The sequence below is a fragment of the Globicephala melas genome, chromosome 7 (genome assembly GCF_963455315.2).
Source record: "Globicephala melas chromosome 7, mGloMel1.2, whole genome shotgun sequence".
Lineage (NCBI taxonomy): Eukaryota > Metazoa > Chordata > Mammalia > Artiodactyla > Delphinidae > Globicephala > Globicephala melas.
The window spans coordinates 19,195,462-19,212,796 of NC_083320.1; the positions used below are offsets into that span (position 1 = coordinate 19,195,462).

General features: G+C 56.7%; 1 protein-coding gene across 8 annotated transcripts; it reads right to left on the reverse strand.

The window, feature by feature from the left end:
* Window positions 1-10,295: 10,295 nt before the first annotated feature.
* CTDSP1 (CTD small phosphatase 1) lies at window positions 10,296-16,039 on the reverse strand. Of its 8 annotated transcripts, none has more exons than XM_060301860.2 (7): window positions 15,791-16,036; window positions 14,242-14,498; window positions 13,678-13,779; window positions 13,506-13,562; window positions 12,784-12,876; window positions 12,471-12,656; window positions 10,296-11,995 (listed from the first exon to the last, which is right to left on the reverse strand). In XM_060301860.2, exons 1-7 carry the CDS (start codon window positions 15,855-15,857, stop codon window positions 11,867-11,869), a joined length of 891 nt encoding a protein of 296 aa, XP_060157843.1. In that variant the 5' UTR covers window positions 15,858-16,036; the 3' UTR covers window positions 10,296-11,866. The 8 variants fall into 8 exon arrangements, with proteins under 8 accessions (XP_060157843.1, XP_060157842.1, XP_030705580.1 ...); XM_060301859.2 differs by having other exon boundaries at window positions 13,678-13,782; window positions 15,791-16,035; XM_030849720.3 differs by having other exon boundaries at window positions 14,242-14,390; window positions 15,791-16,028.
* Between the last annotated feature and the right edge of the window lie 1,296 nt (window positions 16,040-17,335).

The window sequence follows — 17,335 nt, forward strand, 5'->3', positions numbered from 1 at the left end:
TGGGTGCATGGGCAGATGGATGAATGGGCGGGTAGTCGGGTGGTTGGTTGGGTGTGTGGGTTAAAGTGATTGAGAGGATGGATGGATGAATGAATGAGTGAATCCTTCCAATGGGAACCACCCACCACCCACTGAGCAGCAAGAAATCTCTCCCCAATCTTCTTTGATGGTATCTGTTGTGGCTCTATTCCTTTGACCTGTAGCTGTGTTCTCCACTCCAGCTGCTCATCAGAATCACCTAGGGAGCTTTTTTTTTTTTAAACACAAAGGTGTTTTATTTCAAGTCCATGCCATCTAAATCTACTGAGTACAGTAATCAGGACCGGAGAGGGGACGAATTAGAACCTAAACAACAACAACAAAAAACACCGGGACGTTCGCCCCCTGCATTGCGAATCTTAGTTAGTTCAGAAGAATCCGTGCGCTGGTAAGCCAGTCTCGTCCCTGAGAAGCACGCTTCTTGCTCCGTTCTCCCTAGGGAGATTTTAAACAACACTGATGCTCTCATGCTTAGGATGTATCCATATCCCCAGGGATTCTAATTTAATTAGGCCTGGGTGGGGCCCAGTCTTGGGTACTTTATTTTCTGCCTTTTGGGAGGCGGGGCATAGGTGCTTTTAAAACTCCCCAGTGATTCTGATGAGCTAAGGAGGAGAGTCACTTGTCCCCGGTTATTTTTGTCCCTGGTTTCCTGCCCCTCCCTCCCAGGCTGGAGGCCACCCCATTCCCCACGGAACCTACCACCCAGTCCTGCGTGGAGTTGCCCTCCATGAATGCTTCTTGAATCAGTGAATATAAATGAAAGGTCATGTGGCCCCCACCTCCGTGCACTGACAGCTGGAATCTATCTAATCTCTCCTTGCACCTGGAGTCTGAGTCACCCCTTGGAACAATGACCTGGTCTTTTACTGCTGGTAGACTCCCTCTTCCGAGTCCTGAAGGGTGACCCCCTCTCCCTGGCATTGTGGAATCTGGGGGCAAGGTCTCCCTGCCCAGCCTTTGATTAGCGCCCCCTCCAGCAGATCAGGGCCACCTGCCAACAGCCAGCACTGCATATGTAGGAGCCCCTTGTGCCTGGGTCCTGTCTGATGTTCCTGTCGGCCAGAGCCTCTTCCATGAGGTATTTCTCAACCCACAGAGACCCCAGGGCTCCCAGGACTCCTGGTTCAGTTGAACCAATTTGGGTACAAAGGAGGAAAATGTTTTCTGTTTTATTTCAATCACCACCTTCGTCAACATCCCTACTTTCACCAAAACAGACTGACCCTCACTAGCTGTACAGACATGGCTGTGTTTCTTCATCTATGAGGTGGGCGGTCGACAACTAGGTGATCTCTAAAGTCCCACCAGGGAGACTTCCCTGGTGGTGCAATGGATAAGACTCCGTGCTCCCAATGCTGGGGGCCTGGGTTAGATCCCTAGTCAGGGAGCTAGATTCCACATGCATGCCGCAACTAAGAGTTCGCGTGCCACAACTAAGGAGCCCGGGAGCCACAACTAAGGAGCCCGCCTGCTGCAACCAAGACCCAGTGCAACTAACTAACTAAATAAATAAATATTTAAAGTCCCACAGAGACATGCTCTGAGTCTAGGAGGAAACAGCAAGAGGAATAGAGGGTAGACAAGATGAGGCTCTTCTTGTCCATCAAAGCAGTGGAGACTCTGGCAAACAGGGGCTTGAAAAAGCTGGGGCTCTCCCTCCCTAGAGAAAAATCAGGACTGGGGACCTCCAGCAGCTTGAACAGGGAAGGGGTAGGGAGGGGTGAGGAAGGGCATTCTGGGGAGGGCAGCCCCGAGAGGGGGACTCATGCTTCAAGGGCACCTGCCAACTGCTCCTGCCCTGTCAACGCTGGTCAGGGCAGATGCCTCTGGCCCGCCCCCCTGGTCCTCCCCAGCCTCCAGTCTCTCCTGAACTGCTGGGAGGAATATGGGTCCCACCCTGCCCCAATGCCGACAGCACAGCCCTGCGTTTGGATATGTGATGTCTTCTCTCTAAGCTTGAATTCACTGGCTCCCCCCTCACTCCTGGTCCCCTCTCTCCTCTGTCCCCACCTCGAGGAAGGGCACCAACACTCCCAGACCCCAAAGCCATCCATTGGTGCAGCAGCCTGGACCCCTCCCTCTCTGGCCCTTCTGTCCACCTGAACGCCTCTCCAGTCTGCGCCCAACACCCCCCCCACCTCTCTCTGCTTCTAGTAACACCACACTGTTCACTGGCCCTGGCCACCCCCCACCCACCCATGCTGCTTCTCACCCTCCCCTCATGTCCCTCCTTTCTCCTTTAGTTTTCTTTTCCAGTGCCCTCGCCACCTGTCTTCACTTGGCCAACACTCACATGCTCTTCTTGACTCAATTTAGGTCTCATTTCTTCCAAGATACCTTCCCGGAATCCTCAAGCTAGACTAGACCCCTCCTCAGGGACTCCAAGGCATCTTGGCCGGATGCCTCTCTTGGACCCCTGACCACATGATGATGAGAGGATCCGTTTATAAGTCTGAGGTCCCCAAGGTCAAGGACCTAGACACATTTGTCTGTAGCCCCCAGATCCTAGCACATAGTAGGTGCTCAATAAATACTCTTGAAGCTGAAAGACTGAACCGCAGAATAGAAGGGATGGCCCATCTTGGGACCGTGGAGGGAGTTAGGGCTCCTGCTGCCCCCAGGTCCCATCTTTCCTTTAGTAACTGCTGCCTTGTTGTCCTCAGAGTTGGGGCTCCAGAGAGCCCCAGAGTGCTGTCACTGCTCTTCATTCTTAGTCATGCAGTTCTCAGCGGGACAGGGATGTGGCAGTTCCCAAACAAAGGACACCCTCCTGCTTTGTTAGGCCCGTGAGAGCAGAGGAAGTGGACATATCCCAGCCCCCAGCCTGCTCACTCTGCCTCGCCCTGAGCCTGAACAGTCTTCCTGGGAAGCGGGTGGTCAGTACATCCCAAGATCCTGACCTGGACTTGGCTCCCACCTCCCCCCACCCCATTTTAGCTGAATGGAGCCACAGTGCCTGGTGAGGCTGAGGGGACGGGTCCTGGTGGAGGAGAGATGGGGCAGAGGTGCATGCGAGGGTGGCCGAGCCTGGACCAGGGCCCAGGGGCCTGTTGCCCCAGTCCCCTGCCGCCTCTCTGCCTTTGCCCATTCAATCCCTGAGGGCTGTTGTTCACACCCTAGTATCCAGGAGACGAGAGCCCTGAGGTCCCAGGAGTGTCAAGGGAATGGGGACACAGAGAAAGAAACCATTTCAGATGAGGAAGAAATGAACAAAGAGACAGTGGGCGCGGGGGTTAGGGGGAGAGTGAGGTCAGGGTGACCAGCTAGTCCCGCTTTGCCCAGGACTGGAGGGTTTTACATCTAGAAGTCCCCAGATACTCCTCAGTCCAGGGCAGTCGGGCAGGGATGGGTGACACCTGAGGTGGGGTGGGGACTGGAGGCAAGTGGGGGTCGGAAAGAGCAGTTGTCTGGGGTGAAGCTGCACAATCCTTCCCTTGGAGGCCCAGGAAGCCACACTGGGCTCCCTGCCCTTTCCAGACTCTGCAGAGAACGAAGCCTCTCCCTCACACCCGCGCCAAGGAGCTGCAGGAGGCCCCAGGCTACCCGCCAGGAGCAGGGGACCCCGTTCTGTCCTCTCCCACCACCTGTGGTCCCGTGTGTCCCCACAGGGTGGCCTTACCTGTCTGGAGGACGCAGCTGCCACCTGGGAGATCTCAGGGAGCTGTGGCAGGCTGGCTGGAGGAGAGCGACCTTTGTCCCTTCCCCCCCCCACACCCCAGGAACTGCCTTCGCCATATAAGGGAAGACAGAGAGAGAGAGAGAGAGGATGGGTGAGGGGGTGGGGAGGCAGGTGCCCGCCAGGTCCCTGGGAGCCAGGAGCCCAGCGACCGCCTGACGCCCAGAGCCAAGGTGCCCCACCCTTGGCTCCCGAGCAGGTGCCCAGGGATGGGATGTGTTTCTGCCCAGGGCCCAGGCAGGATGGGATGCAGGTGGACAGCATCTGCCAGGAAAGATAGGGGCACCTGGACACTTCCTCCCTTCCACCCAGAGGAGCCGGCACTGCCGTCCTCCCTCCTTCCCTGGGGGAGCGGCCCTGGGGTGGGGGACCCCTGGACCCAGGGATTCAGGGCCAGGTGTTCAGACTTAGGGCCCTTCCAGGACATATGGGACACTGGCTCCCCTAGAGGTCGCGCGCTCAGAGGGGCACCGCGCTCTTCTTGCCTCCCTCTTCAGACGCGCTGGCTCCACCCGGAGTTTTTATGAGCCGCCATAAACCGTTGCCTTTGGACTCTGCTCTGCTGCTCTCTCCCAGGAGCCACAGCTTCCATTTCTGAACCTGATCCTGGGGGGCTTCTCACTCAGAAGGGGAAAGGAGCGCAGCCCCCTCAGGAAGCAGGTCTCACTCAGAGGTCGGTGTTGCCACAGACGCAGCACCCTGGGCGGCTGCCTCCGACCTCCACTGCTGCAGAAGTTCTGTCACCTCTGAACTGTGGTCCTTAGGAGCGTGCGCGGAAGTGGGCTGGATGAGGGCAGCTGCTTCCTCTGACCACACCTTCCCAAGAGTTCTAGAGACCAAATGTACATTTGTGTGCACACATGCGTGTGTGCATGCAGGTGTGTGTGTGAGCTCACGCACAGTTTCATAAGAGGAATAAACACACCGCAGGTGCTATTTTGTTTCTAAAAAAACAGGGCTTCCCTGGTGACGCAGTGGTTTAGAGTCCGCCTGCCGATGCAGGGGACACGGGTTCGTGCCCCGGTCCGGGAAGATCCCACATGCCGCGGAGCGGCTGGGCCTGTGAGCCATGACCGCTGTGCTCCGGAACGGGAGAGGCCACAACAGTGAGAGGCCCGTGTACCGCAAAAAACCAAAACAAAACACATTTTTGTGTGAATAAAAAGTATATGTTCACTCAATTATACAGACAGGCAAAAAAGAAAGGAAAAACTCATTTATAATTCCACTACAGAGATAAATCTGGGTAATTTATTTTGGAGTATTTCTTTCAAGTTATTGCCCAGTACATATGCTGTGTGTGTACTATATGTATATAATATCTATCTATCATCTATCGGTCTTCATATATATCCTTTTTACTGTGACATGTTACATGCTAATTGGCAGTGTCATTTTAATTGTCTCATGATAACCCATTAGGTAGATAGCATAGCTTATGTAAGCAATAGCTCATTATTGGACTTTCGAATTATATCCAATTACTTGATACTACTAAGAATGCTGTGATAAGTATTCTTATTGCTAAATCTTTGCCAATAGATTGTATCCATTATTATTTACTTAGGATAAACTCCTAAAAGTGGGATTGCTGGGTCGAAGATGTGAATAGGCCAGTTGCCTTCCAGAAAAATCGCATTAATTTATAGTCGCAGCAGCACTACAGGCATTTGCCTGTTTGCCCAGTACTGGACTCCAGCTTTTAAGAAAATTTCTGTCAGTTTGAATGTCCAAAAGAAAATTGTCTTTGTGTCGATTTATATTTCTTTGATTACCAGTGAGATAGACCATTAAAAAATATATTTATTGGGGAACTCCCCGGCGGTCCAGTGGTTGGGACTTGGTGATTTCACTGCTGGGGCCGGGTTCAATCCCTGGTCAGGGAACTAAGATCCCGCAGGCCGAGTGATACAGCTTAAATATGTAAATACAGGCTATGTCTTCTGTGAATTTTTAACTGATTTGTTGGAGTAGTTTATATATTTAATGTATTAAGGTTGGTAACCTGCTTGCAATTTATGGTATAGTTTTCTCTAATTTCTTGCTTGCCTTTTAACTTAGCCTTAGAATTTTGGGGTAGAACTTTTTTTTTTTGGCATGCGGGATCTTAGTTCCCCGACCAAGGATTGAACCAGGGATTGAACTCCACTCCCTGCAGCGCAGGCATGGAATCTCAACCACTGGACCACAAGGGAAGTCAGGAGAACATATGTTTTAAAAAATTATTTCCAATTTCTTAATTTTGATAAATGTCAAACATATAGAAAAGTAGAAATAATAGTATGGTAGTATAATAATAAACACCCATGGACTCAAGAATTAACATTTGCTATATATATATATTTGGAAGTTGCAGATATTATTATACTTCAGCTCAAAATATTTGTCATACATCTCTTAAGAAGTAGAACAATCTCCTTCATAACTGTAATACGATTTTTGCAACTGAGAACATTAACAATTATTTCTAATATCATCTTCCGTGAAATACATAATCAGATTTCTCCAGTTGTCCACAGGAGGACTGTAACACCTGGTTTCATTGATTCTTGATCAAACCAAGATCATGCATTTCCTTTGATTGTTATGTCTCTTCAGTATCTTTTAATCTGGAAGAGTCCTGCTACTTTTTTCTATGACATGGGCTTACCTGAGTCAAGGGCAGTGTCTTGTAGTGTTCACACTGGGATTTGTCTTTCTTTGTGTATTTTTTTTAAATTTATTTAATTAATTAATTATTTTTGGCTGTGTTGGGTCTTCATTGCGGTGCGCGGGCTTCTCTTGTTGCGGAGCATGGGCTCTAGGTGCGCAGACTTCAGTAGTTGTGGCATGTGGGCTCAGTAGTTGTGGCACACGGGCTTAGTTGCTCCGTGGCATGTGGGATCTTCCCAGACCAGGGCTCGAACCCATGTCCCCTGCATTGGCAGGCGGCTTCTCAACCGCTGCGCCATCAGGGAAGCCCCTCTTTGTGTATTTTTAAATTTGTTTCTCTTCCTCCTGTATTTCCCACAAACTGCAAGTACCTCTAAAGGCTTGGTAGGTCCTGGTTAAACAAGTTTTTCAAGAATATGTGAAAAAGGACAGCGTTTCTCCAACTGTAATATCTTAAGAATCACTGGGGAATCTATTTGAAGTGCAGATTCTGATTCTATAGGTCTGGAGTGGGGCCTGAGACTCTGCATTACTATCAAGCTCCCAGATGGTGCTGATGTTCCATTCGGTGGACCACACTTTGAGCAGCGTGGTCAAAAGTGTTGCTGTGTACTTCACACTGTCTGGCATCAGCAGGTGTATAATGTCAAGCTGTCTCAGCATGAGTGATGGCGAAGTCTGATCCCTTGATTACGGTGGTGATTGCCAGATATTGCCAACTTAAAGGCACATTTCCTCCTTACAGTTAGAGGTCATATTAGGGTAATCTTGGGGCAATTAGAAGTCATCTCCAGGCACTGGCGGAACAAAAGTTTCAGATTATTTACCACTTTCTACCTCTCCTTTTGTAATATTATTTTGTAATTACTTTGTTAATGTCTGTTTTTCCCACAGTGTCTGTTTTGCTCACTGCTGTACCCTAGTGCCTGGTACAGAGCAGGCATGCAATGACTGTTTGAAGGAAAGAAATGGAATTTGTGATTTCTATCTTTGATAATATATTTAGAAAGCTGTTTTTAATTTAAATCGATTTTTATTTTTAAAAACTAATAAATGTACCTGGTAAAATAATTCAAAATATAAAGATATATAATAAAACGTGTCCCTCTCATCTTAAATGACTCCCACCCAGTCCCCCAGCTCTGCGCCCCACAATTAGCCACAATTCCCATTTCTTGTGTACCCTATGGAAGTATACAAAATTATATACGTATATTTGTGTCTACTTTTATATTTCTCTTTAGTGGGAAAACACCATCACCATTGCTATGAATCTTGCTTTGTTTCATTGACTGGTTTACCTTGGCGATCATTCTATATCTGCTTGGATAGTTTCACCTCATTGTTTTTCATCACTATATAGTATTCTCTGGTATAGATACAGCGGCATTTATTTAACTAGTCCCTTATTCTTGGACACTGAAGTTATTTCAAGTGCTTTGCTATTACCAACAAGGATGAAATTAATACACATATGCATACAAAGTTATATGCATATACATTTTATCTACCACATAAATTCCTAAAAGTGCAAAAAATGCTGCCTGTTCCTTTTGTTCTCTGTGTGCGTAACAAGCAAATAGTGAATAACTGAGCCCCACATCAGGCTCAGTGAGAGACATTCTCACAGCTGAAGTTTCCAAAGCCAGAAGTCAGGTTGCCTTCCTCCCTCCCCTCCACCCATGCTCCCAGAGCCAACCAGCCACAGCTTCCTGCCAAGTTCATCTCCTATGTCACATCCATCGCTTCGTCCTTCTCTCTTCATTCTGCCTCAGCTTCAGTTCTGGCCTTCATCGTCTGTCTTCAGAACCACGGCTGTGGTCTCCCCTCAGGGAGAGTCTTATGTCCCCACACCCCTGATTTAGCTTTCAACGCGCAGCTGCCAGGTTTGAGTCGGCCCCTCTCTTGTTCAGTGTCCCCCAGTGTCCCTCAATGGCACCCAAGGCCCGCAACGCAAAGGCCACTCCCTCGGTCTGCCTACAGATCTGCGATACCTCGCTCCCGCTTTCTGCGGCGTCATTTCCCATCCTTCCCCCCACTGTGTGCAATTCCAAAATTGTCACTTCCCACTCTCCCTACTGTGGCCCACCTGAAGCTCTGGCTTCCTTTCCTGGTGTACCTCCACTCACAGACCACCTTCACCCGAACCTCTCTCCTTCCCAAATCCTCTGAGCCTCACTCCCGCGGGAAGGATTTCCAGTCCCCCCCCCATGGCCGCCGCAGAGGGGCTAGGTGTCCCCTGTGCCCCCTGCCCTCCGTGTTATCTCTTGCACTGCATTTGCAGCCTTTCAGGGTTGGACAGGCCGTTCAGGTGTCTTTCTCCACACTAAGGTGTGAGTTCCTTGAGAGCGGCGGCACAGCCTAGTGATGGCATGTCCCCCGGTCCTGGCACTGTGCCTGGTACAAAGTAAGCTCTGATACACGCGGCTGTGTTGAACTCTGTGGGTGAAGTGTGTGGGGTGCGGGACGGGGGAAGGCTGGCTGTGGTCTCGTTCAGAGTTGGAAGCTGTGGCGACTCTCTGGTGGGATGCAAATCTGGAGGGACTAGTGTTTGCATGGAGAGCAGGAAATAGTGCAGGACCCCAAGCAGGGTCAGGGCAGAGGCAGGGAGGACTCTGTATTCACCCTGCCAAGGGCTCCGGGGCTTCTGCTCAGACTGGAACTGGAGCTGATGGCACTGAGCGAGGGTACTGCGGCTTCTCTTCCCAGGTGGATGCTTCGTGACACTTTCCTGCCAGGGAAAAGCAGCGGGGAGCGGGCAGTATCACACTGCAGATCCCCTCAGAGACTTGGGGGGCAGATCAGCATCTGAGGCACCAACAGGCAGCCTTGAGGCTGGATCCACAAGGTAAGGGTGTGAGGGGGTGTGAGGGGTAGGGGAGGTGGAGCTGCGGGAACAGGGATCACCTTTGGGAGGGGCAGACCTTCCTTCCCCGCAGTGGGTTTGTTCGGGCGGGCGGGACGGAGCCAGAAGCTACCCACTCCCGGTAGAGGGGGGAATGAAGCCTGCCCTCATCTTTCCAGCCACGGGCGGGGTGGGGGAGAGGGCTGGGTGTGTGCGCCCACAGGGCGGGCAGCGGAGGCCCGGGGCTGGGGACCCCGGGCGTCCGCGAGGAGAGAGGCCTCTAGCGGCCACCGTGGGAAGCAGGAGAGGGCGGGCCGGGAAGGCACTTCCTGCCACGGCCTGGGGCTGCCCAGTTTTGCAAAGGAAGTGCTGCCAGGGCCGGAGGGGCGGAGGCAGGAAGTGGGCCAGAGGCTCGTGCGAGGGTGCGGCCGGCGGGTAGTGAGAGGCCGCGGTCGGAGTGGGTGCGGAGGTGAACGAGACCGAGCCCGCGATCCCACCCATCCTCCCCAGAGCCCCAGACGCCTCAGCCTGCCAGCACGTCTGGCGGCGCGGCTCAGCCCGCGACGCCTCGGCCGCCCGCACGCGGCCTGGATCAACCGCGTTCTAAGTTCTTCCGTTTGGAGCTGAACTTGGCTTCCCTCTAACTCGTCCCGCACCCCACCTCCCCACTCTGGGGCCTCATGAGCCCTTCCCCTCCGCTCCAGAGCGGAGACCACACCCCTCCCGTCTCCGAATACCTTCCAGGGGCCTCTCCTAGGGACGCATTTCAGCTTGCTTTAGAGCTAATAATATTGAGTCCTCCCTGTGCAGGCGTTTAATCAATTCTGTAGAGGGCCTGTCTCCATTCTGCAGATTAGATAACTGAGGCCAAGAGGTAGAATTAAACGGCACAGCCGGATGCACTCAGATCCATTCAAAGTTCGCACTTTCATTGAAGCCCCAGGGGGCTTAGGGCAGCCCTTCCCTCCACTACTACTGCCGTCTCTCCTAAGGGTTTGCTGAAGCGAGGTGTGGCTTCATGGGACTCCCCGCACATCAACGCCCCCCCCGCAATAACCACAGAGTCAGGATAGGGGGGTCTGGCTTTCTCTTTAGTTCTCATCACTTTGGGGCTCTCCGTTACAGAGAAGGCACTTAGATGGGAAGGTCACCTGATTCAGACCAACCTTGTCCTCCCTCCCACCCCCAGCTCTCTGGGGTGGGGGGGAAGGGTAACGACATCTCCACCTGACATCCCCCTTGGCACTGGTATGTGGGTCCCCTTAACCGACAGGCCCTGGGGAGAGCCCAAGGCCTTGACCTCCAGACCCAGCATTTGGGGGAGGGGTTCCAGACAAAGGACTCAGAGCTGGAAGGCAGCATGTCCTGGGAGCTGCCCCCAGCCAGCAGGGCGCGAGGCAGAGGGCTGCAGGGGTGGGTTGGCACAGGGGAGGGGGACAGCTTGGCCAGGCTTCCTGGAGCCCCCCAAACTCCGCAAGAAGGGTCCCACCTCCTACAGATCCCCTAAAGGCACCGGTGAAGTATGGGGTGGGTAGGGGAGGCACCCCTTAGGCGGTGTAGAGACCCACACACGCACACGCCGTGGTGGGCCTAGCATAGCGCTGGGCACAGAGAAGGTGGTCAACAAATGTGTTTTGAATGTATGAATAAACGGAGCTGAAAAGGGTGTGAGGGACAAAGGACAGGGCCTGGGGCCCTTTGGCCCAGCCTGTTTCATTCAGAAAATAGCAGTTTAAAAAATGTAGAAATTCTTTCCCTCCTCCCCCCAGTTTATGGGTCCAGGAAAGGGGTGAGGGAAGGGTGTCTCCACCCCAACCCTTCCCTCTCCCCTTCCCCTAAAAATCTATATACACATATACATATTTATACGGCACCGCAAAGGGATCCTGCCTATGCCTCCACACTCGGAGCTGGGGCACCAAACCCCAGGGCCTCGGGGTGGTCAAGGCAAAGGTGAGAGGTTGGAGCTTGGGCCGTGTGGGAAGCAGCCCTCAGGTGCTGATGAGCCCAGAGAAGCTGGATTCTAGGGTCTTGAAGGACAGACCCCTGCTCCCTTTACAAGTGGTAACAGATCTTCTATCCTCCCCGCCCTCCTAGGCAGAGATTGGTGGAGGCTATAGCAGTCCCAAGGTAGGAGGTGGGGAGACTGGGTCCTCCCCCACCAGCCTAGATTGCTGCAACCTGATGGCTGTTCCAGGCAGAGCTGACCCGGATCGTGGCCCTGGGAAAATTGGGCCGAGAAGAGGGCTCTATGCAAGGCACTTGGTGTCCACTGTTCCCAGGCTGGGGGCCCAAGGCGTGGGGCAGCAAAACTCTGCCCCTCCCCCAGGCAGAACTGGAAGGGCCCGAGGGACCCAATTTGGCAGCAAAGAAACATGGCCATGCAGAGAGAGAGAGAGAGAGAGAGAGAAAGGAGGGAGGCGGCACGCAGGGCCCCCCAGGTCCCCCCAAGAAGGAGGAGGTTCTAAGGCACTGACACAGGGACCCGGGGACTCGGCGCCCTCGGTGCAGCCTGCCGCCCCCTGCACAGCCTGGCCGGGCTGGGGGGAGAGACGCCCACTTCCCCGTGGCGCTGAGTTTTCTTTAGGAAGAGTCCGCGTGTGAGGGGTGAGGGTGAGGTCGGGGGCAGGTCCTGGCCCCGTGGCGCCTCACTAGCTGCCGGGCCGAGGCTGCCTGAGCACTGAGTACACGTCATCCACACGGCTGAGCTGCTCGAAGAAGGGCAGGAGGTCGTGGAGCTCCGTGTCACTCATGTTGTCAAACCACGAGGCCACCGGTACCTGAGCAGATGGGTGTAGGGCGGTGAGGGCCACCTCCTGGAAGCCCCTTACCCAGTCCTCAGACATTCTGACGGCAGCCCCAGTGAGTCACATTTACACACAGGTCAGAGCAGAGGTTCCACGGGACCATACTTAACCTTACCATGTGCTAAGCACTCTGATATTTTCAGTTCTATTTCATTTTTTAAAAGAATCCCAACTAAGACCCACTAAATTATTTCTGTGTTCCACTAACAGCTCACGACTGGCGGTATGAAAAATGGAAACTGCTCCAGTGTCCAGCAGGGACCCGAGCCCATGGCAGGTGCCCTGTATCTGCAGGCAGAATGGGCTGAGTGACTAACACAGAACAGGGAGCAGCAGTGAGTGGACCAGGCGGGTGGGCAGCAGGCATGGGTCACTGAGGAAAGAGGGAGGAATGGGAGGGCACCAGACCCCAGCAGGGGCCCCCATCCCCACCCTGCCCGGCACTTACGGCGTTATCTGGATGGAAGACATAGGAGGCGGGTGAGTTGTCCAGGATGAGCACCCGCCGAAGGTCTCGGCCCAGCCGGCTCAGGTCCTTCACATAGTTCCCCCGGTGGAAGACGCATGACTCACGAAACAGCCGCGCCCGGAAGGCCCCCCACTTGTCCAGCAGGTCAGCTACTGGGTCTGCGTACTGGGGGGCAGGAGGTGGGTCATCCAGGGCCAAGAGCGACCCAGAGGTCACTGCCCAGAGGTCGTGCGCTGGAGGCAGATAGGAAGCAGAGATGCCCCAGGAGGCCTTCGGAGCGTGGAGGGCTCACCTTGGCAAGGCTGGCGGTGAACAGCACACATTCGAAGAGCTCACCCATCCGCTGCAGGAACTCGTCTACGTGGGGCCGCTTCAGCACATAGACCTGGGGGGTGGGCCAGTGAGGGGACTGCTGGCCCACAGGCCTGGGTGGGGCAGGGCGGCCGGGGGCTGGGAGGGAGTGGGTGGAGGAGGCACAGGAGGGAGGCTGGTCCCATGGCCTGCGGGCTCCACTCAGCCAGCCGGTGCAACCACCACTGGGGAAGACACCCACCCATCCAGAAGAGTATCAAAATGAACCTCCAACTCCTGGTTTCGGGCCCTGCCTCAAAGGGCATCACTAATTCCTAGCCCCTTCCTCCACCATGGCCTCAGCCAGATGTAGGGGCCTGGGGGCAACCCCCTCACCCCAGAGCTGCAGAGCACCGGCCCCCGAGCCAAGTAATGGAGAACAGGCTGGACAGCACACAACCTATCCTGAATTACTTGAACTGGGTCCCGGGCAGGGTGGGGCGAGGGGGCACCGAAGAGGACCCCGACTCCCTGCAGGCCTTGGAGTCGGGCCAAGTCCCTGAGGGTCCGTGTGACCTTAGGCAAGTCTCACACCCTCTCTGGGCCTCTGACATTCCACATCTATCAGAGTCCCATCTGGGACTCTCAGGATTGGTGGGAAGAGCCTGGGGTCTGGAAGACAGATGCCAAGCCTACCACCTCCCCCCACACCCGGCCCCTCACCTGGTGGACCACCCCATCAATCTCCACAGGGATGATGAAGTCGGCATTGTTCACTGGCTGTGAGGGGGGAAAAGAGCTGCTGGAGCTGGGGCGAGGCCCGCCGAGACCGCCTCCCAGGCCAGGGCAGACTCCCTTAGAGACCCGGGGCTGAGGGCTGCTGGGCAGGGCCCACCTTGAAGGAGCTGTGCACCAGGGTCTCGTCCAGGTCGATGACTACGCAGATCTTGTCCGAGTCCTGGGCCTTGGCCTCGGGGAGCAGGTACTGGACTGGGGTCTGCTGTGGGGACGGGCGGGGCTGGCTGCGGCACCTCTCTCAAGCCCCAGTCATTTCTCCTCCACATGTCTTCCCTCCCCCAGCCCTCTACCTGGCTAGCCACAAGGACAGTGGGAGAGACCAACCCCTTCCCAGCTTTGCCCCTGCCAACTCTGGAGCCTGGGGTAGGCCGCCTGGCTCTCTGGGCTTCACTTCCTGACCTGGGAAACCAAGGCAGAGGAAAGCTTCCACTTCTGAAGGGGAAATTCAGAATTCCCGTGGTTGGGGGGCCCTCCCCTGGGAGGCAGTCTTGGGGCATTCAGGGCTGGGAAGGCCTGGGAGGGTGGAGGGCTTGGTGGGGGGACAGGGGGGCTCCACCCTCCTTCCAGGGTCTACGAGCAGGTCATGAAGAACCCCCTCCCCCTAAACTCCCTGAGGGCTGAGCCCAGGTGCCCCTGCAGCGCCCTCCTGGCCATCACACACCTTGGGGACAGCACCGTTCTCCTCCACGAGCAGGGGCGCCCCACTGTGGGCAGGCAGGGCCTCCCCATCATCCCGGCAGACGCAGCAGAACAGTGAGTGGAGGAGGCCCCGATTCCGGGGCTTCTGAGAAGCCGCAGACTTCTGGTCACCTGAAGCAGGGAGGCCCAAGGTGGGGGAAGGCACGCTGACTGGCCTGCAGAGGTGGGCACGTGTGCCCAGGCACGAACCCTTGGGCTGAGAGGCTCTGGCCGTGCTGCCTTCATTGAGGGAGACACACGAAAGTGGCATCCAGACAGTCTTGGCTCCAGGCCACCCCTCCGCTCCCCACAAGTCCTTCTAGTGTGGGTACAAAGTTACCCACGTTAGGGAGTGGGCTGGCTGGAGGCGGGGACTGAAGGTGTTTTCTCTTCCTAACAGCCTCCATCGCTGCTGGGGGATCAGCCCACTGGGGGCACCTCCTGGCACACCCTGTACCTGAGCAGCCCCTATTCAGTAGGGCCCCTGCCAGAGAGGGTTGAGGCCTGGGGCCCTGGGGCCCACTCCTGCTCTCCTTCCCCTCCTTCCATCCTCTCCGCCTCCAGAGGTGCAAAGTCCTTCCTCAGGCTGGGCCCAGAGACAGGGGGTGGGTGCCTGGGGCCAGTGTCCTGCCGCCATCTGCTGGCCCCTCCTCCTCCGCCCCCGCCCGGACCTCCAACTTAGGTCCCGCTGATAGACGGCCCGCCCTCCAACATCCCCTCCACCCGGCCCGGGCAGAGCTAGGCCCGGGCCACAGGTGCGAAGACCTGGAGGGACTTCCTAGCCTCTTAAGTCAACACCGGGACAAGGAAGGGCAGACCCCCTGCCCAGACCCGTCAAGCCCCGGGGTGCCCGGCCGAGGCCGGCGGCATCTCGAGTCGGTGCGTGTGCGCACAGACCCGGCGCCCACCGGCCTGCAGCCGGGGCTCCGAGTACCCGGTCCGACGCGGGTCTCCCCGCGGGCGCGCTGGCGATCCTTAAAAGTGGTTGTCCCTCTCTGCGTCTCCGAGAGGCTCGGCGCCTCCACAAGTGACGCGAAAGTTTGTGAAGAACGTGGCTGTGTGGTAGCGGGAGATCCTTCCAACCCTCCCCAGCCCGCTGTCACCTCTGCGCCCCCTCCCTCGACCCGACCAGACCGCGGCCCAGAGGGGGCGGAGTCTCAGCTGGTGGCCTGAAGGCGCCCTCTTCAACCCCCCCATCTCCCAGCCCCACTGGCGCCAATGGGGGGGAGGGGGCGACTCCCGGGCATCGCGCACAGCCAGTCCGGGAAACCCGGAGGGCGCCCCTTCTCTACCCCTGCCTCAGTTTCCCCACCTCGAGCAGACAGGAGCGCCCAAAAGGGGGCAGGCCCCGCCCCGCGTCTCTGAGCCTCTGCGAGTTCAAACTCTCAACCAGCTCCCCCTCCGGTTGGAAGCTTCGGGCCCCGCCGAGTCGGGAGCCTGGGGCGGCAGCGGCGGCTGCCCTGGGGAGGGTCGCGGCCCCCTCTTCCTCCCCGCAGCGCCCGGATTGCGGGTCCCTCCGCGCGCCCCAATACCTTTGCTCCGTAGCGGGCTCCGCGCTTCCTCCTTGCTGATCTGAGTAATGACGGCCGAGCTGTCCATGGGGCCGGGCGCGCTCCGCTCCGGCCGGACTCTGGCCCGGGCGCCCGGCCTCCCCCCCGGCTCGGGCCGGAATCGGGGCGCGGGGGGGAGGGGAGGGGTGGGAGGGAGGGATCCCCGCGAGCTTCGGAGGGGAGGGGAGCCAGGTTCTTAGGGGGAGGGGGAGGGAGGGGGCGCGGAGGAAACTTTGTTACAACATGGAGTTTCCTCCCCGCGAGGCGGATGCAAACATGGAACCCGGGCGCCGTTTCAAGGCTCCCCCTTAAAAGGGCAACGGTTTCGGCGTGACCTGGACTTGGCCGGGCTTTCATCACTTCTGGGGCCGGCGCGGCTTGGCGGGCTAGGAGGCGGGCCCGGCCGGGTTCCTGCCGCACTCCAAGGGGCGTCGCCTCCCTTCCTGCCGCCCGCCCGCCTGCGGGGCCGAGCCTCTGCGGCTGCGTGGCAGGGCCGGCACCCGGCCCACCATTCTCCGGCGCTGGGCGGCCAGGGGACAGGGCCCGCCCGGAGCGCCCACGCCCGGGAGTGCCCCGAGGGCGGCGCGGCTCCACCTCTGCACATTCCGAGGGTCGGGGGCTGGCAGCTTCTCGGTTTCCTCATCTGGGAAGTAGGGTAACACCGTCTAGTCTGTAAAATGGGTCTCTCCGGCGGTCTAGGGGCCATCTCGCAGGGAAGTCGTGAGCGTGCAAAGACTCTTTGCTACCTTCAAACGTCTGTGCAGATCCACATAATTAGGCTCTTAACCGGACCAAGACTGTCACCACCTACCGCAGTCTCGGGCCCCTTCCCCTAAACCCGGAGTTGTAGGGCGTGGAAATTCCAACTGTCTGCCCCGGGATGCCCCCTGCCGACCTCTCCCAACCGCCTCACCTGGCGCCCGGCCACGTCCACTCCAGCCACCTGGCTTTCTCGCCAGAAGCCTAGCGCCTCCACGCCTCAGGGCCTTTGTACCTGCTGTTCTCCCGGCCTGGAATGCGCCTCCTTCGACTTCTCACAGCCAAATCCCACCGACCTCGAAGAAATGACACCCCCTCCAAGAGGCTTTTCTAGGCCCCTCCCCTACTCCCTACGCCGGCCACGATGTGACTGTTGGGCAGGGGGGAAAATCAAGCGGCGGCTACACACAGTGGGGCCCCCATCCCTTCGGGCTCAGTGCCCAACCGTGGGGACCACACCGTCAACTGGAGGACCTTGAACACCCGCTCCACCCGGGTCTGTGCAGACACACCGGCGGGCGCGGGGCCCGCGTTTCCACGCAGATTCTTCACGAGGGAAACTCCCGTGTGATGCACGGTGAGATTTGCGGGTGGTTTTTTTTTTTTCCTGTTTATTAAGTTCCTTCCATTTGCCGTTACTATTTTGTGTTCACGTTTTAAAAATATTCATAACGCCAAGCCTTGACAAACACGCCTCAGCATTTCCTTCCCCCGCCGGGCGGGGCGGGGCGGGGCTGGCGCGTCCAGTCCCGTCCGGCCGCAGGGTGC

Coding starts and splice junctions, on each gene's coding strand:
- CTDSP1 (XM_060301859.2), bottom strand. CDS start 15,857: ATGGACAGCTCGGCCGTCATTACTCAGATCAGCAAGGAGGAAGCGCGG. Junction 12,877..13,505: donor TTGATGGGGTGGTCCACCAG/GTGAGGGGCCGG, acceptor CCCACCCCCCAG/GTCTATGTGCTGAAGCGGCC. Junction 12,657..12,783: donor TCACCGCCAGCCTTGCCAAG/GTGAGCCCTCCA, acceptor CCTGCCCCCCAG/TACGCAGACCCAGTAGCTGA.